The sequence below is a fragment of the Embiotoca jacksoni genome, unplaced genomic scaffold, assembly GCF_022577435.1.
Source record: "Embiotoca jacksoni isolate LCO1_2020_lvr unplaced genomic scaffold, fEmbJac1.0.p SCAF_8, whole genome shotgun sequence".
In the NCBI taxonomy this organism is placed as follows: Eukaryota; Metazoa; Chordata; class Actinopteri; family Embiotocidae; genus Embiotoca; species Embiotoca jacksoni.
In genome coordinates, this window is record NW_027185436.1 from 11,676,256 (window position 1) to 11,689,032 (window position 12,777).

At 39.6% G+C, this 12,777-nt stretch overlaps 1 protein-coding gene across 1 annotated transcript in view; it reads right to left on the reverse strand.

Annotated features, from left to right (window-relative positions):
• Positions 1–12,777, reverse strand: part of pcsk5b (proprotein convertase subtilisin/kexin type 5b) — a 75,445-nt gene that overhangs the window by 6,212 nt on the left and 56,456 nt on the right. The window contains exons 21-27 of the mRNA XM_069138269.1: positions 10,163–10,265; positions 9,679–9,815; positions 6,920–7,120; positions 5,570–5,632; positions 1,144–1,204; positions 918–1,063; positions 242–448 (exon numbers count right to left, since the gene is read on the reverse strand). Coding sequence (XP_068994370.1) covers positions 242–448; positions 918–1,063; positions 1,144–1,204; positions 5,570–5,632; positions 6,920–7,120; positions 9,679–9,815; positions 10,163–10,265 — 918 coding nt within the window. The remainder of the gene's footprint in view (positions 1–241; positions 449–917; positions 1,064–1,143; positions 1,205–5,569; positions 5,633–6,919; positions 7,121–9,678; positions 9,816–10,162; positions 10,266–12,777) is intronic.

Below are 12,777 nucleotides of genomic sequence, written 5' to 3' on the forward strand. Positions count from 1 at the left end.
TACCACAACATGCTTCAACAGCAGGGATTCTAATTTCATTTGGGTTTGATAGGTAAGTGATGCAAGAGAGAGTCAGTCCCACATTTTAAAAGCAAAGGTGGAGAACTGCTTCTGTTTATTAAATTCCTGAGTTTACTTGAAGCTTAGGAAATGAAATAATTTCATCGCTCAGAACAGACGGTTAGAGTTGGGTCACGTTGATAACATTTAGTATTGAGGTAAAATAGAAAATTGGTCGTACTGTTTCTGAACTGTTTCTCAGGGCAAAGAGCAAACTGTCTGCCCTCTAAACATTCCCCATTCTTCAATGTGAACCCGTCTTCACAGGAGTCGCAGTCGTCGTGTTGTGGCCCTCCACATGTGCGACAGTCGCGGTGACACGGCTCACACTCCTGGCTCTCCTCATCCACAAAGAAACCCTCTTCACAGTGATCCAGACACTCTCCATCTGGACACAGAAAGACATATTTCTTTCTGCCTCTATATACCATAAAATTATTATAATTTATTTCTTAATTATTATTAAGAAAGAAATGATTTGTCATCGCTGACATTTCTGGACTTGTGTACTTGGATGATAGTGGTCACAGAGGCTGACAAATAGGGGGGCTTTAACTGTGATGTACACACTTCCTCCAAAACATATGAAAAACACTATCTGGACTATCTACTAAATTTTTGTATTGTATGTCAAAATGAGATGCAAATCAGTTTCCACAAAAAGAGGGATGGTTAAATATTCCGAGAACAGTATATTGACACTTAAACCATTATCTCTGGTGAAGAGTCAGCTCCTCGGGGTACAGTGCCTCACCCCATCTAAAGGTTACTGAGTCAACATGTGCTTGCCCCAGTAGTTTATCATCTGATCTTCACACCACAACTCAGCCCAAAATTATAACAGGTTCAAATGTTACCGGAGACATAGAATCCCTTTTCACACCAGTAGCACTGGAACTGGTCACAGATTTCACAGTGTATGTCTTCACACGGAGCACACAGCATGTTGTCGCTCACACTGTAGGTCCGATCCGGACAGGACTGGTGACAGTCGGTACCTAACCTGGCAGACACAAAGATCAGCGTCAATAAGGATGTACAGTAGAATGTGGAGGTGTAACTCGGTGATCTGACGAGACTTACTGGTAGTAACTGTCTTCACATTTGAGGCACACAGTTACCTGCTGCGTATCTCCTGAATCATCTGTGGTGAAGAGCAAGAAATAAAACAAATCATTAACAACAGAAGTGAATTCTGGACTCTGTTTGCAATCTCAAAGCAAGTCCAAAACGAAGGGTCAGCTTTAGTTGTTGCTTTTATTCAAATCACATATAAATATGATGTAGTAGTTTTCAACTTTTTGTAACATGTGAGGTGAAGAAGCAGCAGTCCTTTTACTGTTGTCATCACCAGATTTCAGGCATCTATTTGAGAGAGAAAATAACGCTCGTATAGATATTAACTGCACAAGCCAGGGGAGGGCAGATTTCAACAGAATTTAGACTGCTATACACATCCTGAAGTATTTACTTGTGGAATGTGCAAACATGCACACATTCACAGTGTACAAGCACTCACAAGCTACATACAATGCTTTACAGAAAATGTATGTGTGTATGTATACATGCTCATAATTACACATGATTAGCATTCAGTCCGGGTGAAAGTCAAGTCAAAGTTTTGACCTATCACCTCAAATCATCACTTCAGTGGGAGAAACTGGCTTTGTGTGTCAAAAAAAAAATATTTGAGAGCTGTGCTGCTGATTCATAAAAAGATAACAGATGTGTCAACTTAATAAATCTAATCACTCAAGAGAAAGACAGCTTTTCAGGCATCTCCCCTGCCTCTCCACACTGAAAAAAAGAACAAATAAACAAAAAAATATGATGAAGTATTTAGCTATGTATGTAATGTACAGTGCACCCAAAGAAGGGCAAACTGTGATGTCTCTAAACTTACTTTCCTTACACACCAGCAGGAGGCACTCTGACAACACGCATGAAATGTGTTCACTGTAGGATTGGATGGCATGCTCAGATCAGTCATCAGCTGAGTGTGATCATTGTAAACAAAAAAACAAATCCAACGGAAAAGCCTTTATACAAATGTAAAAATCAAACAGTGTCCATGGCCATTTCAGTTCACATCTGTAATACCTATGACACTGTGTGTGTGTGTGTGTGTGTGTGTGTGTGTGTGTGTGTGTGTGTGTGTGTGTGTGTGTGTGTGTGTGTGTGTTTGTATAACTATGTTTGTAAGGACCTATTTTAGTTTTAGGCTATTGAAGTGATGACATTTTGACAAATTGAGGACATTTTGGCCAGTCCTCACTTTGTCAAATCCCTTCAAATGGCTGTTTGAGGGTTAAGATTTGGTTTTAGGTTGAAAGTTAGAGTACGATTTTGGTAGGGGTTAGCCGGCACTTAGCTGTGATGGAAGTAAAGGTCAAGGAAATGCACTATGCCAATGAATGTCCTCACAAAGATAGACATACAATTGTGTGTGTGTGTGTGTGTGTGTGTGTGTGTGTGTGTTTTGCTCATCTTAAACTGCAGGCGCTAAACACAAATCAAGCATAATGTCAGTAATATGTAGTTATGATATTTGTTATTTATGATTTCTGTTTGTTTTTGTTTATTATTAGAGACTAGCGAACATATGATGAGGATGTTAATAAGTATTTCAGGTGAGTGTGTGAAACACTGTTTTTATATACACCCCGCTAAAGGAGAAAGCTCATTTTCTTCCAGACTAATTAATTCCTGCTGTCAATCAAAACCATCCAACTGGTAACTGAGAAAAAGTCACGTTATCATCCCTTAGTCCAACGATGTCAAAACATCTCCAAGGACAGAGAGGGCAAGAAGGGGGGGGGGCAACAGGAAAGAAAGGAAGGATCAGACAGGATAGAGAGAGGGTGAAGTATGGGGGGCGGGAGGGGGGGGGGGGACTACTTAAAAAGACTTTTCTGCAGACTTTCCCTCGGGACATTCATCCTCTCCAGAAAATCCTCCATCGACCCCCACACCCTATTCCTCTCGCTGTCTTCTTCCAGCACCCACAACTTAACACTGCGCTAGTTTGCACTTCAATGCAGTCGACAAGCCACTACCTGTGAAAGCAATTACTCATACAGGGAGAGACTGGAAGAAAGGAAAGGTGGGAGGGATAGAGGTATAGAAGAAGAGAGAGCAAGTAAGGAGCTGGAAATCATGCCTCCGGGCTGTGTCTATGTGAGAGAAAATAGCGCCCGCATAAATATTAACCGTGCAAGTCAGGGGAGGAGGGATTTCAACAGAATTTACACCGCTATACACATCCTGAAGTATTCACTTGTGGAATGTGCAAGCACGCACGCATTCACAGTGTACATGCACTCACAAGCTACATGCTATGCTTTACAGTACACATATAACATCCATGTACATAAATACATCTGCTTAGCACTCAGTTCTGGTTAAAGTCAAGTCAGAGTTTTTAGTTTTGCCGTCACCTCAAAACATCACATCAGTGGGGGAAACTCACTAAAAGAAATCCTTGAGAGATGTGCTGCTGATAAAGAAAAAGATAGGAAACGTGTGAATTTAATGACTCAAAACATTCAAAAGAAAGGCAGCTTTTCCTCAAGCACAGAAATAAGCTGCACTGCATTAACACCAGCGAACACTGACTGTGATGTGAGCTTTAGTACGCCAACGGCCTCTGAGCAGCGAGAGCAGCTCCACAGTAAAAGAGCTGTAATATCACTGCTTTTATCGATAGGAAAGATTGATAATAGCTTACTTTAAAAAAACAAAAAACAAACATGAATGCATTTTGTGCTTTGATGATGTTCATGAGTTTAGCAACACTCACCAATGGCATGAAAAACCATCTGGATATAAGTGATGAATGTAAAGATAGGACACAAAACACCTCGGGGGAGAGAGAGTTGTTTTTTGTTTTTTTTTTAACATTGGGAGAAATACATTAAAGCACATGAGCTAATAAGAGACACCATATGTCAGCAGCAGTGCCCGGAAACACAAAAAGTCAGAGAGGAATGGGCCACAGATGACCACGATAAAAGGTCTATTATCCCAGGTAAAGTACAACATTTGGTGATTTCACCAGCTTGAGAGAGATCCTATTATTATTGTGACACGTGCACCGATGCATCTCCTGAAATAACACAGAGATACGACTAATCCAGTTATAGAATATTTTCGAATTTCAAGGCAGTGATTAAGAAGTACAGTATGCTGAGAGGATTAAAGAGTATAAAACTGATGACGAGTTAAAAAAAATAAATGTTGAATTAATTGGATGGGGAAGATAGGACTAAGAAGAGGCTGCTGCATCTCATCACACTGTCAGGCTGGCAAATTCATTGATAGATCTCATACAAAAGCTCATTACAAACTGACACACACACACACACACACACACACACATAATTTATTAATTTCTAAATCTAATCTTAATCTTGCAGGCAAATGAAAACAAAACCCAACTAAACGAGCAAATGCTTGATTTCAGAACAGTTTAGGAATCTTTTTTTCTTTTAAAACATAATAAGACACATCTTTATCCAAACATATTCCTAATTCTGATTTAAGACCTTCACCCAAATTTAAACTGACTGAGAGAAAAGTGAGTATCAGCCACAACAACTGAAAAAACGATCTAAAAAAATATCTAAAATATCTAAAACTGCATTTCACAATTACAAAAACACAATGTCACCTAGTTTAAGCATGCAGATACACATATAAGATGCCAGTCCCAGACACTGCACTGTTTCATCTTCACTTTAGCCTGTAGCATTGCATCACAGGGCCAATAATCTCAGATCTCTAATCTGCTGACTGACTTGTTTAGCTTGCAGAATTGTGATTACCAAAAGCGGGTGTGTGGCAGGGAGGTTGTGGTGGGAGCGAGAGTGAAGAAAGATATTCCACCCAGAATGCGTAATGACATAATAACAGTCCATCTCCACCTCAGACTAGTTTTGTTCACAATAACAACTTGCAATGGTATGTCAATAAATCATCCCTGGGAGAAGGAAGTTCTCATCTTTATGTGTCTTGCACTGAGAGGTTGAGGTGTAAGAGCACATGGAAGCAGTACAAGGGACCATTCATACTATGTGGTTTACAAACATTTCAGTGTACAGGGAAAAAAAAACAATAGATTTTGCCAAATGTTTACAAATTCCAGAACACCTTGAATTGTAAAAAATTTGCTCATTTAAGTTAATTTATGTATCCTCTGTAATAAAGTGTCTACAGCAGGGCGTGAGGTGCAGCAAAGGTCAAAGGCGACACCATTATCAAATGCAACCAAACATATTTTGTACAATAAATTCTCCTCTAGTAGGTGCCATGTTTTGATTAAAAGATTTCCTAAATGAATCTCACTCCTGAGGACTGAAAAAAAAAGTATGAAAACAGTTAAAGCTGAGCAGTGCAGGTATCATTGATTATAATTGATTTATGATTTTTGTAGGTTTGCCATGTGACTGCTTCTGCTTGGTTTTATTTATTCAGTTTGGTTGATGAGGGCGGTAAAATGTAGTCTACTTACTGCGTTTACATTGCTTACAGCCTTCATCACAGTGGAGATAGTCCTCATCTTCTGAAACCTCACCTGATGAACACAGTGGGAAAAGAAGTGTGGATTACTGTAAGAAATACATAAATGAAAATGGCAGTGAAATGACATAGAGAAGATCAAAAGCTGAAAAAAGACTCCAGCAATGTCATTTTGATTTCATTTACGAAAATGAATGTAAAATATGTCTAATTGTTCAATAATGACTAACACTGCTCTTGTTTTGAAAACAAATGAGTCACAATATATTTAAGTGGAGTACAATTTATCTTACAGACATGACAATCAATTTACTACCAATCAAAATTTACACTGTAATCATCTTTTTTTTCATCACCAATCAACCAGAAAGAGTGCTTTAACTGAACCTGTCATATTTTACTGGGAAGGGAAGGGAAGGGAAGGGAAGGGAAGGGAAGGGAAGGGAAGGGAAGACATTGTAGACACTTTATTACAGAGTTTAGTACAAAGTTAGTAAACTAACTTTAATTCCTTCAAACTGTCATCATTACTCTTCACCTTCATCTCAGTGTTGTAACTAGACCGCTTGTCCTTATCTCAAAAGTATACATAGCATTTCATTCAAAACATGTCAGCTCTTTCTCAATCATGTGTTCATCTTTCACAATCTCTCAGAGGATAAAAATATATGTGGCAAATGTTTTTCAGTCGAACACACTGACAACAGAAAGTAGAAGCACGTACACATCAGCACCAGTCTGGCCAAGGTAGATGAACCTGAATATTTTCCCGGTGCCATAAAGCAATTAGCTTAAGCAGTAGTTATATTGTAATACCAAAACACAAACACAGTGTGTTAGTATTTATTTTATGGTGTTTAGTGCCATATGTTTTTCCTTGTTTGCTATATTGTTTGCTTGTAAACATCAGAAGCAATTACCTGAATCACTTAATGGACACATAATGTCAATTTCAACAGTTCCTTGAATATTTTGTGAAATGTGTAATCTTCAGAGGTTTGAAATTCCTCCTTCGAAACTGCGAAGGGAATTCTATTATATTATATTATATTCTATTATATTGTATGTTTGCTCCCTGAGGTGACGTTTACCAAATACGGGCCATGTCTGTGACAGTGGTGCTGAGCAACAGTGGCAGCTACTATAAAATTATTCCCAAACTCTTCATTTATTCAACAATAGTGAGAGTTAGATGACACATCATGCATATTGTTCTTACAACAATACTCAAAATGGTGGCCTCTGTAGAAATCATCCACATATTCAGAATGGCTGGTGCATTTCAAAGTGACATCAGTGACCATGTCACAAAGAGCTATGTGTCTGTACCAGCATCTCTCACCTGCGCTGTACTCCAGCGGGATGCACTGGCCATCCTTGGGTTTGTGTCCTGGGCTGCACTGGAGGCAGCGATCTGCTGCAATACAGATGATGCACTCTGCAGCACAGGGTTCACACCGCCTCCGCCCAGAGTGGAAGAACCGCTTTGGACAGACATCTCGACACTGACCCTGAAAGAAGTACCTGGCCACACCAAACTTATCTAGGTGGAGAAAGAACAGATAAAGAAAGTATTCTGAGGGGCAAGAACTCAAGTGAAGAGGAAAGAGTGCTTAGCACAAACCAGGTATGCAGACGTACTCAGACAGGTGGGTCAGGACAAAACATTCTAACTGCAGGTCTGAGCAGTTTTTTAGAAAGTCACTGTATGGATGTTTCGGTGTACTGCGTAATGGAAAATTATAACATTATAATATGTATGCTTCAATGTGTGCATGTGCTTGTGCATTGGAAACAACAAGGCCCCCTGCTTAGATTCTTAGATGATGTGTCTGAATTTGTGGATTCTTTGCAGACGCGAGGACAAATTCTTCGACGGTTAGAAATAGTTTGTGATTAGCGTTGGCCTTGTAGCTCGCCTTTCCCAAGGGACTGATACTGCGGTTGGGTGGAGCAAGAAAAAACAAATTGTGAGTGTATTCTTCATCCTGGGTCAATTTTGTCCAATCTGTCAGACTGTGAAATAATGGTCTCACTTGCAAGTGTACTAAAAGACAATTAAAACGACTTCTCTTTTTTGAATCTTAACTTCAGAATTTCCATAATAAATGCAAGAACATTTGGCACATTCACATGATGGATGGACAGACAAACATAAAGCCTCCAGCTATGGTTGTCACTGTTGCTAAGGCATACAAAGTATAATATTAAAGTGATACAATTTACCAAGAAAACATCCTCTTTATGAATTTGTGACATCTTTAGCCCTCCTAATAAATTCTAGCAGGTCATTTCAAGTTTTGAAATGCTAGATTTTTTATTTTTTTTATTTGAATGTACAGTGTATCTATCCATTTCATGTGAACTGTAGTGTTTTCCCAGTCTAATTAAAGCTCAGTTGACTGACTGACTTTGATATTCCAAAACAAAACTAACCATCTGAATTTAAGCAATTTGAATAAATCTTTTAAAAAAATCTAACACTTACATTTTTGTCTGAATTTGTGAACCTTAAAATGTTTTTCAATCACTGTACATTTAAATAGATAGGCCTTAAACTGTGATACAAGGCTTTTCAAAGTAATGGATTTCAGTCCTGTTGAGTAGAAGTTACAATTCAGAGTTAGGTATTCAGTATCCGGCCAGTCTTTTCTTCCATAGAAATGAAACAAAAATGTCTGTAGTGTGTGTGACTGTAATTTCATATGTGCCTAGGCTGGTGTATGTGGGTATCAGTAGTTTAAAATAGGCAGTTTTATATTGTTGATGGACCATCTATTTTCAATTTTTTGTTTTATCTCTTTCCCCGTCTTTTTCCCTTCTAGTGACAACAGGGGTGCAAAGCATTACTATCGAAGGTCCGTATTCATATTTACCGCTCAATATGTAGCAATATGTGTGTGCGCGTGCACGTGTGTGTGTGTGTGTGTGTGTGTGTGTGTGTGTGTGTGTGTGTGTGTGTGACTGTCCAAGATAAGAGAGGTTGTTTTGAGGGAAAAATGACAGATAGAGGGTCTATTCATGCTATTATGGTTATGTCTCATTGAATCTCAGACAGATCTGCAATTAAATGGAACCGCATTTGCAAACACAGTCAGACAAACTTGCTGGCTAATTGAGAGTGTGTGTGTGCACATGTGAAGGTGACAGAGAGAGAGAGAGCAAGAGAGAGAGAGAGAGAGAGAGAGAGAGAGAGAGAGAGAGAGAGAGAGAGAGCGGGTGCGTGCATGTGTGCGTGTGTGTGTGTGTGTGTGTGTGTGTGTAGGGAAAATGTGCTGTTAATCTTCTCTTGGGTGTCTGGTAACCCAAGTGTGTGAGTGTGTATGTAGGTGTGTGAGTAACAGAATCTCCCCAGTGTAAATACTTTCATTCTGACAGACATAATACTGTCTGTAACAGTGTGATAAACACTGTTATTACTACCACCCTCAGGTAGATATTTCTTCAGCTGTGATCCTGTAATGATGTCCGGATTCTATAATAACACAGGCTTTTTTTTTTTTATGGGTTTTATCTGCACAGAATCACAAAACCTACAAGAAGTTAGCTTTTCTTTAAGTAAGTAAAGGTAGTCATCAAATACAGATAGTTTGTTTTTTAATTGAACTAAAACCTGAAATGTTTTTAGTAACTTCTACACTTTGGACACAACTCACAAATGACTGATTTCCCCCTTTTAACACATCTATCAGGAAGCCTTGGCTGAACTACTTCTTTAATTACATTCATTTACTTTTAGAGGATTGATCGGTGGAGTCGGGCACCAATGAGCCTTTACTTGATCCATGCGATGTTGCGAAAAAGCACGATTTCACTTACATTCCAGTCACAGTTTGATGGATGGGTTTTAAGTGAGCACCCGTGGACCTCTGCAAAAAGCTACCTGTGTCAGTTCAAAGACCCAGAGCGTGCAGGTTTTATATGGCAGGATAGAAAGATAGAGAATAGTTCAGATATATAATACTAATATTGTGTCTGCTCTAACTGGTAACATTTTTTCTTGTCAGTGAAAAAAATAAAATTTTAATTTACACTATGAGAGCTACACAAAAATGTATGTTGACGGTACAATGTGTTTAAGGTTAGTTGAGGTTAGTGTACCTTTGTCACAGCTGGTGCAGTCGTCAGGTCCTTTGTCAGTGCAATCCTGGCAGGTGTGGTGACAGAGATGGCATTGCCTCCCCATGGCATAACGACCCTTCTGGCAGCGGATATCGCAGCGTCCGTCATCAAAGAACCTGCAGTTGGAGTGTGGTTCACAATGGACACTCAAAATCAGCCACAGCTACTGAGTATAAAACACACGTTTACAGAACAAGTTGGTGTATTTGCACGATAATTTTGAGTTATTTATTTCAATACATCTCAAGGATTTCACAAGTGAAAACAGTTTCATCTGAACCTGCTGAAAGTTTTTGGTCATGTGGATTCAGGGCTTTCTACGTTTACAACAACATCCACTTTTAGCTCTTCACTTTGTGACAGAGTGCAGAGCGGTCGGATCGGAAATACTGGAAGTACACCGACTCAGCAGTATTACTTCACATTGTTTGAATGTAGATGTTTGTATGTCAGTGGTTGTCACCGTGATGAAGGGCAGCTTATGCAGTCCTCTCTCTCCGGACCTGTGCACTGCTGACAGGTAGCATCACACAGGTGGCACTTCCCATGTTTGCTCCAGTATTGTCCTGCAGACACAGAGCCACAGTGAACGACGGTACCACACGCCTGCTGTCTCAATAATGCTGCCTCATTTGACTAGTTTCATACTAGTTGCGTGATGTGGTATTTTGCTTAGTCCATGTTTTTATTTGTTTACCAGATTTATTTTTTATGCCTCCCGTGGTACCCGATGGTACCCGTAGCTGTGTTTTGGGGGTTATCCATCCATCTGCCCATCTTATTCATGAACGTATCTTTCGAATGCAGAGTTGGAATTTTCCACAAATTTGGCACAATTGTTCACTCGGTTTCACAAATAAACTGATTCGAGTTTGGGGCTCAAAAGTGATAGATCAAGGTCACAGTGACCTCACACACATCCCATGTTATTGAATGTGGTATCTCAGGAACTCCTGTAGGTACTTTGTTTAAATTTGACACAAACATTCACTTGGTCTAAGGATGAACTGATAAGATTTTCAGGGTCAACGGTCAAAGGTCATTGTATCATCCATCTGTCTCATTCTCATGAACACGTTACCAAGGCACGCCTTGAGGAAATTCATTCAAAACTAGCATAAATGTTCAGTTAAATTAAATAATGAACTGATTACATTTTGATGGTCAAAGGTCACTGTGACCTCATAATCATCCCATTCTCATGAATCCAATATCTCGGGAATGTCTTGAAGGAATTTTAAAGTAAACTGCACCTTGACTGGTTGGCAGAGGAATATAGCTATAAGGCAGTAATTTTAGCTTCACTTGAGTGACATGTTTTGATGCTGGGATGTATCCTAGTTGCACCAATTACAACCAAAAGTAAATTATTTGAATTTAGAATTTTCTGGCTTGTGACATTTCTTGCATATTAACTGTAGCTCTTCTTCTCTGTATCTTGTGTTAATGTGGAATACAAATACATTTCAGATTTCAAAATGTCACATTTGAAAATGTAACACTTTTTTGGCCCCTTACCGTACAAAGTAAAAACAATACTACTATTCAGCAGTAAAAGTAAACTAACAATATTTTTTTAATGATGACAATATATTTTTTGAACTGGCTGACTGCACTTTTTGTGTTGAGTTTAAATGTTCTCTCCATGTTTGTGTAGTTTACTTCCATCGTCCAAAGACATACAGTTTAAGTGAAATTGAAACCATGTTACCCTTTAATGTATTTTTCTGGTTCCACCTGCCTGTCAAGGACAACTTGAGCCTTTTTTTTTTTTTAGCCCTTTAGGGGGACAAGCTGAGAATAGACGGTTTGAAAATATCATTTAGCATTTTACAAAACTGTCTAGACTCGAGCCTAAGTGTTAAAAGGAGCATTCTGTAAGCAATTAAAACTTATGACCAGGTATGTGACCTGGTGACCAGGTAATGGCGGCATCAGCAGGCCTCTGGCCAACTGTTTGGAGGAGGAATGAGCTTGCTAATTAGAGCAGAGATACAACAGAATCATTAACCACATCATAAGGAACAATCCCTCCTCCAGCTCCCTGGTCACATCCTCCACAGTTGAAAATGTTGAAAATGTGCGTAGGTTTCAGAGGGCCGGAAAGGTTTTGTTGCAAAACAGAGTTCAGACTGGAAATTGAGTTCTGGTTGCCAGAAACCTCAACACCTGGCAAAGTCGTTAAGTCGCTGACATTGATCAAAAGCATTATCAAATTCCAGGTGGACATGTTAATGTCATTTCACACGATGTAGCTGTAAAAATCTCTGTTATTGCACACATAATATTATAAACAAGTCATGTTTCCCAAATTACTTTTTCTTCCTCAGGAATGAGGAAGTAAACATTGCTCACACATTAAAGGTATATAAGCCATTGTGTCTAAGGTTGCTAGAGACATAAGAGAAAACAAAAAAACGGGAACCTTCAGCTTCACACTTGGCTGCATTCAAAAGAGCCATCACAAAAGAGGCACAAACATTGTCTCCAATCCCACTTTTGTATAAGACAAAGGTGACAGACACTGGTTCAGGCATAAGGATGGAGCTGTGTGTGTGTGTGTGTGTGTGTGTGTGTGTGTGTGTGTGTGTGTGTGTGTGTGTGTGTGTGTGAGCATCCTTCAAGGCAGCGGTGAGGTTGTCTGTGCTCTCTGGCTTTCTGTGAAAAGCTCAATTGTTCCTTTCAAAACAAAAGAGCTTTTTTGTGTACAAACACAACAGGCGGTAGCTTCCCATTCAGTAGAGCTCTACTAAAACCATTCAAACAGCCCCCGAATAAACGCCATCACTCTTTCTCACACACACACACAAATTGTCTCCCTGTCTTTCTGTTTGTCTCCCCCTCACTCACGCTCGCAAACAAACAGAGAGCCAAGTTCTCAAGGGGACGGAAAGCCGTACAGCTCCACTCAGCAAAAGCAGACACTTTGGACTCCCACTGCCAGACGGAAGAAGAATAGAGCGGAGAAGAAAGAGACCCTGTCACTCAGGGGAGAAAAACTTTTCCTCTGTTATGGACTCGGCTGACCTTGTGAGGACATGGACAGTCTACTCTGTCGAGAGAGAGCTCTGTTGGCAG